The sequence below is a fragment of the Bipolaris sorokiniana genome, assembly GCF_000338995.1.
Source record: "Bipolaris sorokiniana ND90Pr unplaced genomic scaffold COCSAscaffold_3, whole genome shotgun sequence".
Taxonomy (NCBI): domain Eukaryota; kingdom Fungi; phylum Ascomycota; class Dothideomycetes; order Pleosporales; family Pleosporaceae; genus Bipolaris; species Bipolaris sorokiniana.
The window spans coordinates 2,353,663-2,375,436 of NW_006911897.1; the positions used below are offsets into that span (position 1 = coordinate 2,353,663).

Here is a 21,774-nt window from a genome sequence, read left to right on the forward strand (position 1 = left end):
ACTCCCCTATACTCAAATTGCAACACCTCTGCCACTTTGCTACTCCCAGGTAAACGCAGCAGCATAGGTATTTCGAGCAGCGAGGCGCGGAGACGCCCCCATGTTGTGTGGATTACTACTTCTACTTTGTGAGGGGGGAGGAAGGGTTTGGGGGGAGGCTGAATGAAGCAGTTGGAGAGGGTGTCTAGAACGGTGGTGTTTGTTATGGTGGTGAAGATCCAATCTTGGTTAAGGGTTGAGGTGGGGGAGGTGGGGGTCCAGTGGTCGAGGTGGTGGAGATCGATGTCATCAAGGCGCATGGTGCGGTTTATGTAAGGTTCTGGGGCTGTGGGGGGAGAGGAGGGGGTTGTTGGGGGTAGAGACGGGGTGAACGTCGTTACGTCTTGGGTATCGAGTGTTTCTGAGGAGGAGAATCGGAGAGATGAGTCGGAGAGATGAGTCGGAGAGGGTTGTGCTTTGAGATAGGTCGGAAGATGGTGAATCCTGCGAGCTTTAGCTATATCGAGATAGGAGTTCGAGGTCTTCGTCGTCGTCATCGTTGAAGTCACCGCTATCCGAGTCATCGTCGACACTGGTGTCTTCGCCCCATCCGACAACAGGCTCCGTCGCCACATCTTGTGCTTGGACGACGTGTGCGGCTGTAAAGTACCAGGTCCCCTGTTTGCTAACCACCACGTTGCCAGTAGCCTTCTGAAATGTTCCATCGTCGTCCCGTACATACAGTGCCATTCCTATCGACTGAATCTCGAATCTGGGATCGTAATAAACATCACGCCGACCTGGAACGAACAGATTATCTTGAGTTTCTTTCTTTGGCCCCTGAGCGACTAGGACCAAACACCCAGTAGGCAAGAGATCCATGATCGCAGTCTCGAACCCAGGGTAACGCTTCAAGATTCCACACTTCTTCACAATCTTCTGCGCCTCCTTGGCTGCATTTCTGTTCTTGCTTACAAACACGAGAGCAGGGATGGCTGTAGGTGGAGAGTAGCCAATCATATACACACTGATGATGAGGCCCGAGCGATCAGGTCGTTCAGTGCATTCGTTCTCAAGTTTCTTCCATACCAGGCGGCTGAAACTATTGTAGGCTTTCAAGGCCTCGCCTCGGACGTCCAAGCATAGGTCATCTTTTTGCCATGGGGGATACTTGAGGCAGCAGCATCGGGCCATGAGTTCTCCTACGGATTCCTCAGGTGAGGTGAATTGGCGGATGCGCCGAAGCATTGGAACACGCGACTCGAACATTGTGACGGTCGACTAAGAATTGAAGTGACACAGAACTATTGAGCACAAGAACACGGCCACTGGGATTAAGTAAGAAGGGGAGTGCGGATGCGTGGATAGCGGGGTGGTCAACCTCAGACGCGCCAGTGTGCCTACGGCGCAGCAAGGAAATTTTCGTCCTATCATTTCATGTCCAAGGCTGAAGCGCATCTGTGGGCAGCAAGGTGTAGCCCCTCCTGCATATTTGATAGTCTGGAACTTAGTCTCTCGCTTTAGCATGCAGGCTGAGCAACGTCACATTCATTGCATGATATTAATTCCCATTATCAACAGCCTTCTCCTAGGACAACCATATCCAAAGAAAAACAACACTCCAAGACAACCCAAGCGTACCAGTCGAAGACGAAAAACTCCAACTCGAAATCATATCACGACTATGCCATCAAACCACCCCAAACTCGACTGGCCCATCAGAACTCCACTGGGTCCCATACATGCTCTACTACAACACCCAATACAACACTGCAATCCAAACCGACAAGGGCGTCTGCACCACAGTCCGCAAACACGCCGACATCCAATTTATCGCACAGCACATGCACTCCTCTGCCCCCAAAGCGGCCATAAAATCCCATATCCAACCCTCCATGCGGGAATTCCGAACCCCCGAAGATGTAGACACCATGCTCAAAAGCTCTGTCATGCTCGTCGCCCGCCTCCTCAGCATGACAGACATTGGCCCCTTACCCTACACCCGCAGCGGAACCCACCACTCCCTCACCTGGACATTCCCAACATCCAGCCTGCAAGATCTCCTCCGCTCACATTTCGTACCGCAGAACCCTGCAGGCTTCGAGCAAGATAGCTCGGATATGCTCTTCGGCGAGGACTTCACAGCCTACAAACTGCACCGCTACTGCGGCGTCGAAATCACTTGGACAAGTAATCTAGCAGACCACCTGCACCTCTCGCGCGGTGGGAAGCAACTCTACATCTTCCACCACGCGTCTTTTCTCCAATGGCAAGATGGTGTACTACCGGCTGGTCTAGCGGCGGAGACGCTGGATACGCTGGCCCTGCTTTTCCCGGCCATCGATGCGAAAACGAGGGAATGGGTCACGCATTCGCCCGCGCTGGCGGGTGTTGATATGCGGATTTTGGAACTAGTTCAGTTGAGGGATTGTCGAGGTAGCGACTTTAGGTATTGGAGGAAGAGACTGGGCGCGCTGGAAAGGGTGTTCGAGGCGCCACATCGGGGGTCCATTGCGCAGCAGTGGCGGGATAGACGGGATAAGGCGCAGTGGTATACATTTTGGGTTGCCATGGTGATTTTGTGCTTGACGGTTTTCTTTGGAGTGGTGCAGAGTGTCGAGGGGGCGTTGGAGGTGTATAAGGCGTATCATTCTACGTAGTTTGAAGATTTGGTTTTAAGTTCACGTTGAGGATTCATGACAACGCATCTGTGATTCATTGTAAAGGCAGAATAGACTTGTTTGAATGCCTGAAAGTTCTCCACTTATTTTTTGAACACCGCTCGCTAAAGCACCCGTATTCCATAGCTAGTAACTGGGTATCTCTTTTCCACTCACACTCGTGAATACTGTTCCACCCTGTGCTTGACCGGCAAAACGATATAAAACGACAAGAATAGACAGAAAAACGCCATCGCTATGCTGATACTAAACGATTCTTTGGGTAAAATATAATACATTCTCTCCTTGGCAAAGAAAAAGATCCTAGTCGGAAAGCTCAATGGCGTCGTCTTCGGTTGCTCCGGGTTTCATGGTGTTTTCGCCCCCATCTTCATTCTCTTCTTCAGACTCATCTTCCTCTTCCTCTTCCTCTTCCTCTTCGTCCTCGTCGTACTCGTCGTAGTCGAGGAGTTCATCATCGTCCTCGCCTTCCAGCATCTCGGAATCTGCGTCTTCGTCGTAGCCTTGATGATCGGACTGGGCAGCAGGGAACTGAGAGCCGGGATACGAGCTTGTTGCACCGACAAATTCCTCATCATCGGTCATGACGGCATTTGAGTCTTCAGCGTCAGCATCAACGACGTCAACTCCACTGGCTTCTTCCGTGTCGCTGTATTGTTCTTGGGTGTAGCCCTGGGTTTGGGCTTGCGCGTGCGGGACAAACGACTGCTGGGTTGGGATTGGAGATGAGAAACTCATAGGCTCTGTACTAGCCGGTCGTGTGCTGGACGGTGATTTGCTAAGGCCCTGCTCTACTCTGTAGGCACGAACAGCATCCGCACCGCGACCGTAGAGATGGCGAGGTACAAACCGACTTGTGCGTCCCCAGTATGCTGGACGGTCCTTGGCCGACACCGTGCTGCCGAAGCTACTGTTATCATACATTGACCGCTGACTCTGAGATGCTGAGAAGCCAAGATTTGGGACGCTGCGACTCCAGTCATGCTGTACATTTAAAGTTGTATCATGATGTCCTGCAAGCCCTTTGGCGCGTGCAATGAGTTGGCTGGCATTTCCATCAAAGGAATCGGCTTTATAAACAGACATTGCGCTATTGGTGTGTGGAGGTGGCGGCATTTCGGACTTGGCGCCGGCCACTATCCTTCGAGCTCTTTCGATCAAGCTGCTAGTAGAGTCGTTGAATGAGGCTCGACCACTGATAGAAGCAGCCCCGTTGATCGACTGAGACGGAGATATTGTGTATGTCGAGCCCTTGAAGGATCGTTTGATGGCTTCAGCCCGATCAACCTGCTCCTCGTCCATAGTCTTAGGCGTAGGTGGTAATTGACTCTCTACTGAAGGAGAATTTGATAATAGCTTGGGTCGCTTGGACTCAATCAGCTTTGGCTTTTCTTCATCGGAAGAGGTAAAGTCAAAACTCCTCTTTCGGTGTTTGCTAGGATCAATGCCCATCGCTCGTAGTTTGAACCAGTCTGTTTCTGTTCGATCTACAGGCGCCGTTGCAGCAGCCTGTCGGTAGGCTTGCGAATAAGCGAGTGCCGAAGAACTTTCTTTGCCTGTGTTTGTGTTTGCTCGATTGTTGTGAGAACGGCCCATTGCCCTAGGACTTGTGTTGTTAGGAGTTGCGTCGGGATTTGTTGTGTTGATTGCTTCGGAGACCTGCGCGTTTCGCCGCTCTTCTGTTCGTTTAGCACGTCGAGTGTTGGACGAACGTTGTTGCGGTGCTGCATAGCCATCAGGCTGACTTGTTGGCCCCGCTTCACCATTCAGGGTAACAGTCTGCCAGAGGACAGACGCATCTGTGTGCTCCTTCTCTCCCATCGGCATCGTCCGAATACGCTTCTCTTTTAATCGCCTCCTCCTCTCTTTAGCCTTTTGCATTCGCTTCTTCTTTTGAACCGCCGCCATTATCTTAGCCAACCCCGCCCGCTTCAATTCCACCAAATAATTTTCGTACTTGCGATCCACATGCGCCACTCTCCTCTCCATCTCCACTGATTTTGCAGCTTCATTCGAAATGTTGATAACCGCATTCTCGATGAACTGCATCAACAGTCCTTCCTGGGGGTCAAACATGACATCCGACGTAAGCGTACGTAATGCTAAATCCATTTCACGTAGTCGTTTCGCCTGAGCTTCCTCCTCTTGTGCTTGACGTTGCCTCGCTTGTCGGGCCAATTCCTCCTGCTCTTCACGTGCTCTGCGCTCTCGCTCTGCTTGCTCTTTTCGTTGACGTTCTGCCGCGGCAGCAGCTTCCCTCTTTCGCTCCTCCTCTTTCGCTTGCTTTGCCCGTTGCGCTTCTTGCACACGATGTCGTGCCTCATCTTCTCGTCGTTGTTTCTCAGCTGCTTCAAGCCGGGCCTTTTCTGCTCTTTGCGCTTCGGCTTCAACTTCTTGTGCGGACGTGTCTTCTTGGGGCGGCGACCCTGCTGGTGTGAAAGAAAATGATCCTGCTGGTGTTGAAGAAACCCTAGGTTCTGTAGTCTCCTGTGGAGGTGCAAAGTTGAAGCCTGGTGTAGTGAAATTGAATGCAGGAGCTGGCTTAGGAGCCTCAGCTGATGGGGCTGGCTCAGGTTTCAAAGCTGAATCCTGTGGTTGGAATTTCGACTGTGCAGCTGTAAACGCCGAAGGTAGAAAAGGGTTGCTTGGTGCCGCAGACGTTGTAGGCTGAGGCGGAGTAGTGTTGTTATTCAAAAAGGGATTTGTTGAAGGTGCGAGTGGGGCAGATTGGAAAGGCGAAGAGTTATTTTGCTGAAGAAATGGGTTCGCGTTCGCATCTGCCGGCGACGCGAATTTGATGGGATTCTTTGAAGGATCGAACACGCCGGATTGGGGAGCCTTGGCAAAAGGATTAGAGCTTCCTGCGGGTGCACTGCTGGGTTGGAACGGAGAAGCCGTTGGGTTGAAACCGCCACTTAATGGCTTTGGCCCGTTTGACTGCTGAGAAAAGATGTTTGGTTTCTCTGGAACGAACAACGACGTTTGGTCTTCTGCTTGACCAACTTGGTTTGTGAATGCATTGTTGAAAGAGAAACCACCCTTCTTGGCTTCCTGTACTGTCAAACCTGCGATGACGGCTGAAAGTGGACGGCCGTGACGTTTGGCCTCAACAATCGATGCGGAGAAGAATTGAGGTTTAACATCGGCTTTGGGAAGAACCACAGCTTTCCTCTCATAACTCTTTTGCTTGATATCCAAGAAAGTATGACCTGCTTCGTTCACTTCAAACACAAAACCGTGAGCTTCACAGAATTGAACCGCCTCCGAGTCAGTATCCATGCCCAGGACTTCTCTCAGCTTGCCAGTCGTCCACTCTTCAACACTGACTTGATGTCTGTATTGGCCAACTCGATAGGCACGCCAAACCGAGTCTAGTACGACGTGGCGTACCCTGTTGAAGCAGATCGCAGCAGCGCATGCCATCAGATATGAGACTCTCGGCGACTTGATCAGATCCCAGAAAACCTTCCAGTTGGACTGGCATTGAACGAAATTGTCGTAGTTTCGGTGAATGATGATTGTTTTGAGAACGCGGAAGATTTCCAAGGCAGTCTTCACTCGTGGATTGTTTCGCAGGTCGCTGGGCAAGCGGTGTAACTCGTTCTCGAGCTGTGTATTGGCGTAAATAGGAGCCAAAATCAAGCGATACGCCCAGAACTCGGCCTCGTTCTCTGACACAATGCCAGCTCGCCGATTGTCGCCATATCGCTCCTTTAGTGAGATCAAAGTCTGATTCAGTTGCTCAACATCCTGCTGATGCGAGTAATCGTCCTTTGTACTCTGAGCCATATGATGGGCCGATAGCATATAGAAACGGGCGCTGTATTCGAGGGAAGTGAGGAGGACTGCGATATCGGTTTTGTTCTCAATGCGCTGAGTGCGCAAGTCTTTCCGGACGGCTCGTGTTCGGTCCCAAAGCCACGAATGAAGGAATTGGAAGTCGTCTTCGTCTAGTCGCCCAAAAAGGTACTTGAGGGTTTTCTACAGTAGTTAGTTAACTGTTACTTAGAGGCTGCTGGCGACTTACCAGGCAAGTGGAGGGCGAGCGAATCTCTGAGACCAATTCTACATCCATACCCGCTGCAGAGCGCGCATATGCCTTGACCATGCGCGACTCGTCTGGGATGCGCTGACTGCGACTGGGTAGGTGCTGGGTCTCGGGTGTCTGCGCAGGTCAGTGAGAGTATTTTGTATATCGCAATTGATACTTACGCATTCCGGTGCTTTAACATCTAGCTCAACGATGCGACGCACGCGCTCATACTCTGGACACATTTCTTCGCATATGCCGTAGAGCTTGACTGAGTCGCTCAGACGCATCTGGCCTTCTGGATTCATGAGCCCATTTTTAATGAATTGCTCACGAATCTTGGGTCGCTCTGATTTAATCTAGTCCTATCAGCGCTGCCCCGGAGTATGTGTAGGAATTATCGTACATAATTCAGACGTTTCTGATATTCGTGGGGCGCAAAGTTCGGCGTGTTGTTCTTGTTCGAGGCAAAGGCGTTCCTAGAGATACCCGGTTAGAATAGGCCGCGAGCAGCCATAGGAAGCCCTCGTCTGGCATATGTCGCAAGAATAGTGATGATGTGCAGTGTATCCGGGTGATGACGCCCTTGGTCCGCCCACGACCTGTAGCCATGTCAGAGGAAACACGAGAACTTACGAAGAACCGAAATGGCCGCCCCGCGCATTGAATCCACCATTGCCATTCGAACCGCCTCTGCCACCGCCCGTGTGCTGTCGTCCTTGTCCACGCGTATAGAGGGTTTGCGCCGGTCGCTCATCATCGCTCTGCGCGTTATTCTTTCCACGTCCACGGTTCGAATTCGGAGTGTAACTGCCTCTTCCACCGCGTCCTCTCTCACTCCCGCCACCCCTTCCACCGCGCGGAGTTGCCATAGTCGCGACTCTATCACAAGATACGTTTCGTGCGCGATCAGTGAGCAACGTCACAGTCAATGATCGGATCTTGGGAATGCTCTGGTGTCGGATATGGAAAAGAGATCGATTCGGGGTTCTGGGTGTGTGCTGCTGGCCGAGTCGGGTTGAGAACGACTGGCGGCTGCTGGAATGCAACAAAGGCCCATTGAGGTCGCGAACAATGAGCTGCGATGGACTTCACAAGCCCGGGCCTGTGACGCGGTACTAGCGCCTTGGCACACGTGTGGCTCCCTGCCACCTCACCACCGCACCTTTGTATATGTGCACCATTGCAACACTACCCCTGGCCCTAGTCACAGTCAGGTCCTCTAATACTTTTGCGCATCTTACTCTTGGATCCTTCTTTGATGTAACATACCCGAAATATTTTTGGCTAATAATACGCGACGCTTGCACATCTTTTCTATCAACATACAGTCGCTTGGGCTGCGTCGCCATCCCCTTAGTACAGAAGTTCGTAATGTGGTCGTCTGCTTCATAGCCTTCCCCAACACATCTCCTCTGCTAACCTCACCATTTTCAATTACATGTACGACGCCTCGCAGTGAAAGCAGACCACCAGCCCAATATCATTTACCACAATCCCTAATTACATTTCTCCTTCAAACAGTCATCAAGGTGTACCGAAGTCGTTGCAATGCAGTCGTGAGCGGCGTTACGTCGTAGAGGGTATGTTGCAAGACACGATGGACTGAGGGAACAAAAAGTCTGAAAATTTGACAATCGGAATCCGAAGCATGTTCCAGCTAACGTGCCGAAGCAACCAGCATTGGGACCATCCCTTTGCCAGTATAGAACAAAATGCGAAAGTTACGAAGCCAAGCTGATGAAATGTTCGCGGCCGTAAATCGTGGGTGCAGAGCACCATGAGTAAAAAGACATTGAAAACCAATCCGATATATACACGCCAAGTTGTGCGTTAGTATCGAGGCGCCTCCGCCTGGCATGTCATGGCAACATCATTGGATGTATCGCAGAACAAGTGCAGAGAATTAGCCGGTGACGACGTATACAACTTGGAGCCATGAGAATAGCAAATATCGTCATGGAATGCTACATGCTCAACCGGATGAGAAAAGTGCGTATCAAATGCAGGAAATGGATGGTGATATAATGGTGTCGACGACGAAGTAAATCCGGATTGAGGCGCGCTGAAAAGGGGACGGCCATCTTGTTGTAGCTGAACCAAGTATTGATTGTACCCTGTGTTACTATCCGAGTTTTGCATTAGATGGCCGCCGTTGATGTAGGTGTGATCATGGAGCGGTGTGCAAGCAGCCATCCCAACGTCTAGGTCCATCTTCTCGTCCAGAGGAAGCCTATGCATTGGTTGCCCAAAAGAAACGTTGGGTGTCGTAGTAGTACTACAAGGGTATGTATGGAGGGGAGCAGCTGTACCTCCACAGGCCGAGACGGGTGTCTGCTGGGGAGTTTCCTTTAGCCCAAAGATATCAGATCCCTCAGGTTGATCCGAAGCCAATTCTTGGCCGCGCAGGTAAGACGAATTTACACAGTCGTCTATCTCGGTCTCATTTACAGAAGCTTCGACGTCGGTTTCTGATCTAGGGGCTGTGCCTTCTTTAGTTGTTCGAGGGCGCTTTCTTGGAGTCGCGGGCTGGCGGGCTGGCCTATTGAGCGGTTGCCAGGTCACCCGCTTTCCTTTACCAGGATCTGGAATACCAGAGCCCTCGTAGTGGCGGTGCCATGCAAAGTGGTCCTCGTAGAGCTGCGCAGTCTCAAACAGGTTGGGCAGGATCTCTGCTAGGGCCCGACTTTGCATCTTCTCACTAAAGTTGGATCCTTTGGACGAAGAGAATTGCTCGGGAGGTGTTGTTTCGACAGCATACTGGGCTGCTTGCCGAAGTTTCGCTACCCAAGAACCTTTACGCTTTTCGCTGTCAGTGAGACGGTGTTGAAGCATAATGTCGACTGCTAGCGTCAAAAGCCCTAAGAAGCTTTAGCTGTTAGCCCATACAGAATCAGGGTGGCCACCTACCCGCCTTATCGAGGTGTGATGGCTCTTCATAGTTAACGTCTCGAGGCCACCAAGGTGGAGAGCATTCCTCGGGCCGGTCTTTCGGCAGTTGTTTATGGTATCGACCGTAACGGCTTAACCGCTTAGGCTCAATCTGCTTAATCCAAGCTGTAACGATAGGGCGTAAGGGTTTCATAGTGAGCTCATCAAGTCTTCGGCGGAAGAATTTCTTCAACTCATCAATGTTGCCAATGTAAAAAGTGTATGACTGCTCAGTTGTAATCTTGACATCCTCGCCAAGCTTCCCATCATCCTCATCGCTTGTGCTCTGAGCTACAGGCTGCGAACGTAGCTTTCGTCTACTGGATCGAGTTCTCTTTCGTGGATTGTACTGCGTCTTGGGTTCACTAGGTGCCCTACCTAGTTCTTGGGCCATAGTCGGCTGGCATAGCTCTAAGGAAGTGGCTTTGGGCGAGGCATCGAAACAGGTATTGTGTTTCTGCGACGGCCCTGGACCGCTCCACAGGTGCTCGAAGCCGGGAATGGGCTCGTAGCACAGCTGCTCATGACCATCTGGAGAGGTGATCTTCCAGCAAGTCTGCGCGATGGGAATGGGTATCGCGACGTCGGTCCGTGATTCATCCTGATTGGTTGGCACTGGTGCTTTAGGGAGACGCGAGGATTTTTGCTGTACAAGTTAGCATATGTCCTACTCACTCTTGCCAGTCCCAGCGAGCTGGACACATAAAGAGATGCACTTGCCAGCGGTCTTCGAGCAACCCTACCACCGCCATTCTTCCACAGGTCGTCGCCATATTGGTCCACTTCCATTGCAGCGCCACGCTTCAACAGTATTGATGGTTGACCGTTCGGTAGGTTCACGAGCTGGGATCTTGGCCGTACCATGGATGATATACTGAGCTGCAGCTAACAGGACTTAACCCATCAACACGTGCATATGCCAGAAAGCAGTCGAAGATAGCGCCGCAATCGCGAAGAATCTAAATCATGGTGAGCCCGTATATCAATCCAACATATGACCCGTCTACGAGCAAAACCCCGTTTCCAGCATAGACGAACAAGACAGATCAGATCAAGATGAATCAGACACAACCTGTAGGACATGGTATCTGGCTTCGCAAACTTCACTTAGCTCTTATTGTGAACAGTACTTACCTGGAGGAGCAAGATCTATTTTGTCTCCCAACTTTCAAACCAACAGTGCCTTTCTCTGCTTCTCAAGCCTGACGAACGCGAACTCAAAGACGTGTTCAGCCAGCCTAACTGGGTCAAGGAAAAGGAGCGTGACACACTAGCCACGATACTGGCTGATCTTGTGAGAACCGTTCTGATATGGCGAACTAGGACAGAATTCCAGTATCAAGGATAGAAGGTAGCAAACAGAATTTCGAGAAGGACAACAGCAATAGGACCTATGTTATTAACTGTTCCCTCTAGTAGCCCATTTCTAGCTGGCACGGACCTATGGGATCATCCCAAGCCATGTGCCTCTGCAGCTCATGGGCCTCTCAAGCAGGCCTTTTCGCAACCCCTGACAGCAAACACCAAGGAAATACTATGCTATAAAACGGCGTCCGCGGATGCATCTTGATCAACAATGGCAACTTTAGAGTTATATGATGCTCCACCCAACAGATCCTTCTCCACCAAAGCTTGTGGAGACGCCATTTCGCGCTGGCTACATCCCCAGTCATACCTTGTAACCCTCTTTGGGTCTTCTGCAGGTTTACCCAAGTTCAAAGGGCAAAATGACGAGCAATAGGCTATGCCAGGGTCCTAGACGTTTTCACCGCAAGGATACTTACAGAAGGCGACATAGACGACAGTGATGTGCATGGGGCCGTTATCGCTCAATCCTACTATGCAGATCCTCGAATCCTGCTCAAATACTATGTAAAATCGGTGCTTGAGGCTGACTCCCTTTTCCAGCTTTGGACAATTTATCCACATTCTGCCCAAGAAGCATTGGAAAAAAAGGTTTCACGAACTGCCTCTGATCTAAGTGCTATTTTCTTTACCACTACTATCCCACATACACCCCCACGCGAACCATTCAAGCAGTGTTCTTGCAGGTTCTAGCTGCATCTGACAATCAGTGTGCCTGGTAGCAGCACTTCCGAGGACTTTTGCATTACCGCCTCGCCTGTCACCTGCCACCTTTGTACTGCCGTTTAAGACACATACAGTTCATCCGAATTTCGGATGGCCAAGTCTAAATGTGCACGCGGCGCAATTGCTGGAAGACTTTACAATATCGTCCAAAATTCCACCCACCTGCAAATGCCATTTTCCAGCAATCTTTTACTAAATCTCATTCCCGACAAGTCATTACCGATCTTCCAAAAATCTGGCTCGACCTCGTATACCAGTGTACAGCGAGATCGCTTACCAGGTGGCTGACAGTAGATTTTGTTTCTAATGTGACATGAAGCATAACCAATCGATATCAAAAGGCATAATGCATAAGCAACCTCACTAACCTCACTGAACCTTACTGTTTTCAATCTAGATACTACCTGGTGCAGAATGCCGCCTTCCTATCTCTTGTTCCACTCTGAACGTTGGACAACTGATTATCTGCTCATAACCACATGACTTTGCATCGAGTCGAAAAAATCTGGCTATGATGATCGTCAGTAACAACGATTCTGGAACGCGGTGCCTACCGTGACGGGAGCACACTGGACTAGCGGTGCGGAGATCATGCAATGTACCATCCCACGGCTTTCAAGCCGTCACACAGGGATTTACCCGCCCCAGCAGCGCTGCGTAGCTGCAACCGTTCCGCCGACGGATGGCACTCCCGTTCGGATATCCATCCACTTCCCCCAGCCATTTTTTCCACCCCTTCTTGCCTCAAGGGACATAAGGATTCAATGTCCACCCTCAGCCATCGGAAAGCGTAACGCTTCCCCACGCGAGGTTGCACAAACCGAGTCAGGAGCAAAGAGCCTCGTGTATGCAATATGATACAAAGCACCTAATTCACAATTCGCTCGCTCGCCGACTGACCCTTTTGTGTCGGCAAGACCGCATCGGGATCTGTTGTGGCCATGAGACGTGCTGATTACGCCACGCCCGCGTGAAGGTTGGACAAAGAACGTGATTACACGCATACCTCTAGTTCAACACTGCCATCCGAATAATCTCAGAGATTCCACTTTGGTTCTAGCATACAAAAACTGTACATATCTGCGACAACATAAGCTTGAAACGATTCACTGTTACCGCTATCTCTGCTACCCAAAAAAAGAAGGTCGACACTAAATACATGAGACAACACGTCCATCAGGACACCTCAATTGAGCGCCAAAGACACAAAACAAGAAAACGTGGACACGTCATATACATGAACTTTTCCCCATCTTCGGTTCCAAGCTAGAAAAAATCAGCGTAACATACTCCCTACATCCCAACATGCCCCTCTTTCCTCTTGTAAACCGATAAGATAAGGAATGCAAAGTCCATCTCCACTCTGCACACGCCTACCTGCACGCCCACAAAATGCGATTGAATCAGGATTCAACCCCACACCAAAAGTGTATTTGGCATATCAAAGTAAACAGTAAATAGATTGACGACCTCAGTTCCCAACACTCCAAATTAGAGTTATTCCAGCACATACTACATACTCTCCCCTTCATCCCCCCCCCTCCACTATGCTTTTCCCCGCAAAATTTCCATACACCCCCACAGCAAAACCTTAAAAACTCCCATACCAAGCCACCAAAACGGTACGGAACGGTACGGAACGGTACAGTACGGTACGGCACGAAGCGGAAAAACCAAATACCAAGCGAAGAAAGTACAAGGGAAAAAAAGAAGGAAGGAAGGAAGGAAGGAAGGAAGGGAGCTAAAAAAGAGACCATTTTCTCTTTCCGCTTCCGCTTCCGTCCCCCGCGGATGACGCTCGGTTAACAAGCTTGCATGCAGGCAACAAAAAAACAAAAAAGAATACACCGCGGAATACATGTGTGATTTCTACATACAATTACACCTTTCATTTCAATTATACAAACTTTTCTTTTCCTTTCTCAATGCTAATACGCCATCTTCTCCCCACTCATTCTTTCTCCCTCAACAGTGCAGATAAATTAAACCCTTTACAGCGAAGCCTGTGAAATATCCAACGCATTAAGCAACCCAGCCTCCTTAACAAGTTCGTAGAACAGCCCTTTACTCTTCACAAGTTCAGCGGGAGAATCGAATTCCTTGACTTCACCCTTATCCAGGACGATGATGCGGTCACTGTCAAGGATAGTGTTAATGCGGTGCGCAATGGTGATGATGGTGCGATTGCTAAACATGGGGGCGCGGAGGGTGCTTTGGAGCATGGCGTCAGTTTCGACGTCGACGGCGGCCGTTGCTTCGTCAAGGACGAGGATGTTAGAGGGAGTGAGCAGAGCGCGAGCGAGAGAGACAAGTTGGCGTTGGCCGGCGGAGAAGTTGGAGCCACCTTCGTTGACGGTGGCGTCAAGCTTGCCGGGCATCGAGGCAATGTGATCCTTGAGGCGGGCGTGTTCTGGGATAATCATTAGCTTTTGTATCTTATTGAGTATAGAGGAAACATACCTAGGACGCTCCAAAGCTCGGTATCGTCGTGTACATGCCCAGGGTCCAGGTTGTCGCGTACAGTGCCTTCAAAGAGCGCGGCATCTTGAGGAATGATAGCCAAACGTCGACGAAGATCCAAAAGTCCGATGGTGCTCGTATTGAGATTGTCAATGCTTACGAAGCCCTCCGTGGGTTCGATGATACGGAACAGTGCAAGGGTGAGTGAACTCTTGCCAGCACCAGTACGCCCTACGACACCAATCTTCTCCTTTGGCTTGATAGAGAGGTTGACATTCTTCAGCACCAGGTCCAGACCAGGTCGGTACCTAGTGCTGTAGTTGTTGAAAGCAACAGCGCCTTGTGCTGGCCAGCTGATTGGTGGTCTGTTCTTGGAAATGATTTCTGGCGCTTCGCTGGGCAATGCAGCATACTCAAGCACACGTTCCACAGAGACAATGTTGGTCTCCACCTCAACAGTCTGCCGGACGATCCAGTTGAGACTTTGTGTAATCTGGAGCGCATAGGACATGGCCAGACCGACCCAACCAGCGTCAAGTCCGCTGTGGCTCGAGACGGAAATGATAGCAAAACTCGCAGCAGCCAGGATGATAACCGAGCCAAGAAACTCTAGACGAACCGCAAGCCATCTGTTGGCACTGATGGAGGGGTAGTATGCGCGTAGATTAGCATCGACGCGCCATTCATTTTCCATCTCGAAACGCTTCTGCTGGTTGTAGGCGCGGATCGTACTCATGCCACTCAAGCTCTCTTGGAAGTGTGCATAAATCGGACTTCGGCTGACACTGTCGAGGCGCTTCAACTCTCGCGACGTGCGCAGGTAGTATCGCTGAATGTAGAGATAAAGCGCTCCAAGTGGCAAAATCAGAGCCACGAAGACCGGTGTCGTCCATGAGATAACGACAAGGGTAAACCCGGCTACATCGGTTAGTCAAGTGTTACACACTGGGTTGGATGCGGGGTGGCTGCATACCTCGGGCAGAATTAACGAAAAGCATGTTGAACGTTCGGCTACAAGCGTACGTTAGACAACCTGCTGCAAGTGCGTTAGGGAATGGGAAGCGACTTACGCTAGCACCTCGTCTACCCTGTATATGTCACTGGTTCGTTAAGTTAGCAAATGTCGACATATACACTAGAGCCGAAGAAGAATCCTCCGCGCAATCTTTCAACGAACAGTTCATGGGGAAACATAGGCCGATCCATTGAAACAGCCCCAAGTAAGAACGACGACTTACCTTGAAAAGCGGTTAAGGATGCGTCCTGCAGGTGTTGTCTCGAAAAAGCTCATTGGCGAGCGGAATATCGCGAAGGCCATCCGCTCGTGTAGCTTGCGACTAGCCTACATGAGTGTCAGTAAACGCAAGCCAAGCTAGCCCAGTAAGCAGATATTTACCTCAATGGAGCAGAAGATCCATAAAATGAGGGTCTGTACTACCACGAGTGCAGCTGACCCTACACCAAACGAGAAGTAGATGCCGATATATCGTCCCACATGAGGATTTCCACCATACCGCTGATTGACATCTGACCAATGTTTGAGCCACACGTTTGCACCTGTATTGCAGCGTTAGCGTCGAACTGCAAAAAATGCGAAAGCGATAATCCAATGGCGCACCAAACGGAGAAGCCAGTCATTCCAGCCCCTTCGCGGCCCTTGAACGTACCAATGGAAGTAGTCTGGGCCCCAAGAAGGAGCATCAGATAGATACCGACAGCTACAAGATTACTCGTCTTTGCGTACTCGCCATAAACGGACCATTTGACTTTGCCTTGCTCCTGGAATTCCTTTGTTTGTTTGCTCTTTAGCGGCGCACCCTCTTCATCAGTAACCTTGCCACGGGGTCCCTTGAAGCTTGCAGTGCTAGCACGACGGAGGGTGTTAAAGCTTGACTTGCGAGCTGTGCCACCTCCTACTCTCAAGGGAGCAAGATGCGCACCGCCTTCCTGAGCTGCTTCGGCTTCAGCTTGATCTTCCTCATCGTCCTCACCAGGGGGAGTGCCACCATACACGGTGCTCTCGGCGTCACTCATGATGCTATCTGACATACGGGTGCTGTCGTCTTCTCCTTGGTCTTCGTTCTGAGACGTCTTGATCAGTTGAGCAATCTCACCCTTCATTGCCATCAGTTGACCGTAGCTACCCCTCTCGAGAATTTTACCCTCACGTAGCAGCAAGATCATTTCAGCTTCCATGAGCACTGGGATGGAGTTGGTCGCGAGAATTCTAGTCTTCCCTGCGAGCAACCCTTTGGGCCCGAGCACGTTGTTGATGAGATGTCTTGCTACATGTTGATCGACGGCAGATAGACAATCGTCAAGCAAGTAGATGTCTGCGCGGGCATAGACCGCACGAGCCAAGGTGAGACGAGCCTTTTGTCCGCCTGACAAGGAGATGCCGCGTTCGCCAACTTCGGTCTGGTCGCCATCAGGCAGAGATGCAAAGTCATCGCGCAAGGCACAAGCGTTAACAGTCTTCTCGTAGAATTGAGGGTCCCAACGGTGACCAAAGACAATGTTCTCTCTGACAGACGCATTCATGACCCAAGCCGACTGAGGTACATAGGCCGTCTTTCCCCTCAGGACAACCTCTCCATGAATCTTCCACAGATCACCAAGTATTGCTTGGAGAAGCGATGACTTGCCCGCACCAACGCGACCAACAATACACGTGAGCTCACCCTTGTGAGCAGCAAAGTTGATGTCATGCAAAGTCCGGCGTTCAGCGTTCTTGTCCCAAGTGAAGCTAGCATCACGAATGCGGACCGACTCATCTCCCAACTCAGTCACTGCATCCTCACGGATAACGGCATCCTCTTGTAACTCGTCGGCGGTCAACAAGCCAGTAATACGACTCACTGCAACGCTGGCCTCGACAATGGCGGTAATGACCATGGGGAGAATAGCCAAGGGAAAAGTAAGAAGGTTGAAGAGTGTAAGCGCAGGGAACACAATATCGGTTGTCAGGGCGCGGTTTTGCGTGAGGACGAAAACACCGAATGTAGAGCAAGACACGAGGAAGGGAGTAGTAGACCACGTGAAGGTTGAGAAGGCTTGAGTGGCGCCAATCTTACGGAGGGTCTTGAGTTCTTGGTCGTTTCGGATGGTGTTCAACCGGCTAGCGAAGGCGGTAGTCCAGGCGTGGAGTTTGATAGACTTCATGTTGTTGAGAATCTCCGAAATCAGCTTCGTGCGCGAATCCTTGTTCTTCATTTGCTCTTTCTGCAATGTCTTCATCCATCGTGCGATTACTCCGTTGACAGGAATCATGACAAACATGGCAGCCACTCCTGCGAAGCAGCTCACGCCAAGCAACTGATATAGCGAGAGCATGCATAAGACGATCTGGAAGGGAGCAGACCATAGCTGCTGACCGTACTGTGCGAGATCCTGAAGACGCTGTGTGTCCACAGCCATGTAGTTGACGATATCTCCAGTAGACTTCGCCGCTCGGCCTTCGTTGGACAGACGTGTCGACTTTGCGTAAATAGCAGCGGTAAGAGAGGACTTGATGCGCATGCCGGTTTCAAACGCGCGTTGGAAGTATTGGTGGAGACAGGCTGTCTGTGAGACTGACACAGCGAACATGCCAATCGCAATCGCAGCACCACGGATGACAGGTTGGGGATTTTCAGTGCGGTACGAGGCCACAAAGGTAATGAGCAGCCTGAGTAGCTGGGGCTGAACGAAGTTCAAAACGTCGCTTATAGTCTTGATGAGGGCTCCTCGGAAGTAGGGACCACCGAAAGAACAGAACAGGGCAATCCAGAGCGATGGGTGCTTCTTTGACATCTCATACTCCCAGGCCTTTTCAAAGGTGGATGCAGTGTGTCGAGTCGAGTCGCGCTTTCGCAGATTCCACAGATCATCCTGAGTAAGGAAAGTCTGGTAACCCCTCTTCATCAGGGGTGTCATCCAACCAAAGGTCAAGACCGAGAAGATGTCGGCGTATTCGTATGGACATTCATCGTCATCTCCGAGCATATCATAATCGCTCACGCGCTTCGGCACCAGCCATTCCAGGACAAAGGAGAGCGCCGCCAGTCCAACACTAGTGCAAAAGACTACAAAATATGCTACATGTTCGCGGTGGATTTGTTGCGAAATGAGCGAGCGGAGCTTGACAGCATAGGCGATGAGCAGGAGAAGCCAGTAGAAGAGCACGACGCCGTTTGGATTGCGCGATCTCCAATGCTCGATATATTGGATGTGGAAGACGACGGTAAGGGAGAGGATGGTCAGGATGGTGGTCCAGAAGCGAAAGTCGCCTGCCCAGACGTATTTGTAGTATTCGATCTGGAGGGCTGCCTGAGTAGCGGTTGTGCCGATGAGAGCTGCGATAGTCGTCTGTTGGAACGATGGGTGTCAGCACCTGTCAAAAAACATGACGTAGAAATTTACAAAAGGTAAAGCATACCAGTTTGGCGTAGAAGTGCCAGTTGCGCTTCACCGGCTGCGGTGAGCAATGCCTATATAGATACCATAACGCGCCCGCTCCTCCCAAAACACCAAACACGGCTACGACAGCTATCCAGACATCAAGAAAACACGGTGTGAAGTCGTATCGGATCGGGCTGATTGGGCCCCAACCCTCGGGATTACCGCATAATGGCTGTCGGTCAAGCTTCGAGGCCGTCAGGTAGCCATGCGCAAGCCGTGCAGCGGGGAGAAAGGGCGTCTGTTGTTGTTGCACCTGCATCGATTGGGTCGTGTGAGTGTGCTGATTACCTTACTCTGGTGTAGCAGAGTCGAGGCAGATCAAGACGTCCAAAGGCGGCGAGGATTCCGGGGTTGAAGGCAGACGCGGCGCGAGCTGCACATTTGACATGGAAGCTCGGACCAGTTATATGATATAATCATTCCTAGTTAGCCCCGCTAACGCCGCGGCCGCTTAGACACGAGCTGCTCGTGTAGTTTATTGGCCTTTGAACAACGTTTCTGCTTCGTTCCGCGTGCATCTACACGGAAAAGCCATGCGCAAGTGCTGTCAGACTTTGGTTGCGTTTCTATGCCCATGTATCTCGGGTCTAAAGAGACGTCAGCACTCGGATGCCTGGCAAGACTCACCGAACCCGTGGGCCGGCTGCCGACGGAGCATCGGGTTCCCGCATCCGCGTCTGCATCAACTCAACACCAGGTCACGTGCTCTACATTGGGATACAAACATACATGTACCGATGTACTATCACGTCATATCAAGATGAACATGTAGATTTATGCTGGATATATCTCTAGACACTACGAATAATCGATATTCTAGAATCTATTCACCAGAGTGATATCAACCCATCGACAGCCGTTCATTAATAAATGGGATCCATCGCACCAATCACAAGCCTGCCAAAATTCACATGAAACAGAACGCCAATAATGCTTACATATCAGTCCACTTCCTGTGTCTTTACTAAAAAAAAATCCGAATTAGTTTACAACGCATCAGTGAATCGTTTCTAAACCTCGCTAAACATACACACATCAAATATCTACAAATACTATTATCATATTATTATAGATTGGGTATCACACACAAAAACCTCCTCACCTCTTCACCCCCTTCTCCCTCTCAGCATCCCGCTCCTCCATCCGCCTTACAACCTCCCTAAACTTCTTCCTTACAACCTCCGGCCCTTCGGCCCAAAACTTGCCATGCAACGCATGCACCCCACCATCGACATCGCGCTGGTTCGCGAAATTCGAACTCCATTTCCAATCCAGCTCGCGCCACGGCATAGGCCCGTCCCGCCGGAAAACATAGTTGAGCATGTCCTGCTCCATAAAGTGCGTGTCGAAGCGGCCCTCAATCTGCATCAAGTTCATGAGGTGGTCGTACATTTCCTGCTGTGGCGCGACCATGAAGAAGCCACCGTTGGCGTAGTTGGTTTGTATGGGAGGGACGAAGTGGTCGAAACCGCCTTGTCCACCGTTCTCGGAGCGGCCGGCGAAGAGCCATTGTTTCGGGAGTGGCCCTTCGTCTTGTTTGATTTCCTTCTTGCGTATGAAGAGTGTGGGAGTGAGCTGCGTGATGATGGGCTCGCGGAATATTTCGTCCATGCGGTGCATGATCATGTAGTCGGCGTCCATGTAGAGGACGCGCGAGTACTGCGTTTGCTCGAAGACGCGCAGCTTAGTGAATTGTTCGGACCATCGTGGCTCGGAGGAGTGAATCCATGATGGCAGTGTTACGTCTTCGAGCGGAATGACGGTTGCGCCGTCTTTGCGGAGGATCTCGCGTTTCGCTTCGGGCAGCTTGGTGCCGCAGAGGACAACGAAGCCAATGTCGGGGTTTTGGATGCGCGTCTCGGGGACCTGCAGCAACTGATACGCAAGCAGATGGGTCAGATTGAAGTAGGTGTCGTCGTCGGCTTGGCCAGTCAGGAAAGTCGCGATCGCGAGTGTCGGACTGCCATGCGAAGAAGTCGGTGAAGTCGTGGCGTCGTTCCATTCCGGTGCCTGAGACGAACTCGAAGAATCGATTCCCTCCTTCCCAAGCGCTGTATCGCTGCTTCCAAACAGTGGCCAGTCCGCCGAAGTGATGTGCTGTGTCTTGCCACTATTGAACACCAGAAATGTCGCATAGAACAGACCGATGGCCATACATACGTAAGCAATCCATATCCTATCTTTGATCAACATTGTTGCTCAAATATCCTAGCAGCGAACAGTTGAAGGTTACAAAAAAGATCGATTCGTGGCATTCGAAATCTGTTCCACGCGGCCGCTCGTATTTCAGAGTAGTAAGCGTCAGCGCTGACCCACTTCCGTCATGAGCCTTGAAGACAATGCCCCTACAAGATCCCAGAACCTCTTTAAAATTGTTGGGGAACTACAAGGAGGTTTAAGAACAAGCGAAACGGAGTGAAGGCAAAAGTCTCTTTTGCTAGTGATTGCGTCGGCTCTGCCATTTTGATGGAATTGCCATGGCCCTTTTGGGCTTCATGTCGTGGTATCATGGCTCTACCCCACTAAAATCCGGATCGTGCTTTGAAATGACTGGGTGAAGATAAAGTTACGGAGGCTTTGATCTAAGTACATATTTGGATCCTTTCATGGACATGGCTTGTTTCCGTATCACTCTGATCATCGTGTGTTGTCACTTGGGGTTAGTGCTTAGCAGTGGCCTGGCTGTGTCCACACCAAAACTTCAGTAGCAAGGTTGCGTACACTTCTGAATGCGTGCTAATTGATCCGCAGGGCGAAACAAACTCCCCCAATATCACCGAATCGTATTGGACCGCGATTTTTCGAGAGCAGTTGCAACGCTGTGGTGCTCGCAATAGTGGTCAGGAGGGACAGAGAACAACGAGAAGGGAGCGATTGTCTTCTAATCCCAACTCGGGCCACATTCGGCGTTTTTCACGCCGATCGTTCGCAAACAATACGGTCTGCTGGCTTCAAGAAAATCTTGATTCTTTATACCCCAGTCTTTAAATATCCAATCATGAGTGTCGTATGCCTTGAATGGCCTTTATACACGTCATGTATCTTTAGATATTTGCACTTCCTAGATTGCTGAATGTTCCCTCGCGCTTCGGTAAATTGGGTGTGAATAGTTATTCTATGCGAGGTATTTGAATTACGCTTATAGCTGGAACTATTATTGGC

The 21,774-nt window shown here is 50.7% G+C and overlaps 6 protein-coding genes across 6 annotated transcripts; 1 reads left to right on the top strand and 5 right to left on the bottom strand.

Moving 5' to 3' along the window:
- Nucleotides 1-492: 492 nt before the first annotated feature.
- COCSADRAFT_24108 (uncharacterized protein) lies at nt 493-1,248 on the bottom strand (the record flags this gene model as incomplete). Its single annotated transcript, XM_007698266.1, has 1 exon — nt 493-1,248. The coding sequence occupies one exon, from the start codon at nt 1,246-1,248 to the stop codon at nt 493-495; it is 756 nt and encodes a 251-aa protein (XP_007696456.1).
- Nucleotides 1,249-1,504: 256 nt separating this feature from the next.
- On the top strand, nt 1,505-2,639 carry COCSADRAFT_168937 (uncharacterized protein; the record flags this gene model as incomplete). Its single annotated transcript, XM_007699142.1, has 2 exons — nt 1,505-1,520; nt 1,606-2,639. The coding sequence occupies 2 exons, from the start codon at nt 1,505-1,507 to the stop codon at nt 2,637-2,639; spliced, it is 1,050 nt and encodes a 349-aa protein (XP_007697332.1).
- A 41-nt stretch (nt 2,640-2,680) lies between these two features.
- On the bottom strand, nt 2,681-7,739 carry COCSADRAFT_188425 (uncharacterized protein). The gene is made up of 5 exons (XM_007699143.1): nt 7,327-7,739; nt 7,097-7,169; nt 6,873-7,049; nt 6,688-6,825; nt 2,681-6,641 (listed from the first exon to the last, which is right to left on the bottom strand). Exons 1-5 carry the CDS (start codon nt 7,560-7,562, stop codon nt 2,964-2,966), a joined length of 4,302 nt encoding a protein of 1,433 aa, XP_007697333.1. The 5' UTR covers nt 7,563-7,739; the 3' UTR covers nt 2,681-2,963.
- Nucleotides 7,740-8,523: 784 nt separating this feature from the next.
- Nucleotides 8,524-10,258, bottom strand: COCSADRAFT_352776 (uncharacterized protein; the record flags this gene model as incomplete). Its single annotated transcript, XM_007699144.1, has 3 exons — nt 8,524-9,551; nt 9,601-9,995; nt 10,086-10,258. Coding segments are annotated over 3 exons (1,596 nt in total), but the record flags the coding sequence as incomplete, so codon positions are not given.
- A 3,299-nt stretch (nt 10,259-13,557) lies between these two features.
- Nucleotides 13,558-18,966, bottom strand: COCSADRAFT_34557 (uncharacterized protein). The gene is made up of 8 exons (XM_007698454.1): nt 18,590-18,966; nt 15,840-18,519; nt 15,569-15,729; nt 15,411-15,514; nt 15,243-15,272; nt 15,146-15,183; nt 14,173-15,090; nt 13,558-14,122 (listed from the first exon to the last, which is right to left on the bottom strand). Exons 1-8 carry the CDS (start codon nt 18,869-18,871, stop codon nt 13,704-13,706), a joined length of 4,632 nt encoding a protein of 1,543 aa, XP_007696644.1. The 5' UTR covers nt 18,872-18,966; the 3' UTR covers nt 13,558-13,703.
- Nucleotides 18,967-19,746: 780 nt separating this feature from the next.
- On the bottom strand, nt 19,747-20,571 carry COCSADRAFT_71774 (glycosyltransferase family 8 protein; the record flags this gene model as incomplete). Its single annotated transcript, XM_007699145.1, has 1 exon — nt 19,747-20,571. A coding segment is annotated over one exon (825 nt), but the record flags the coding sequence as incomplete, so codon positions are not given.
- Nucleotides 20,572-21,774: the final 1,203 nt, after the last annotated feature.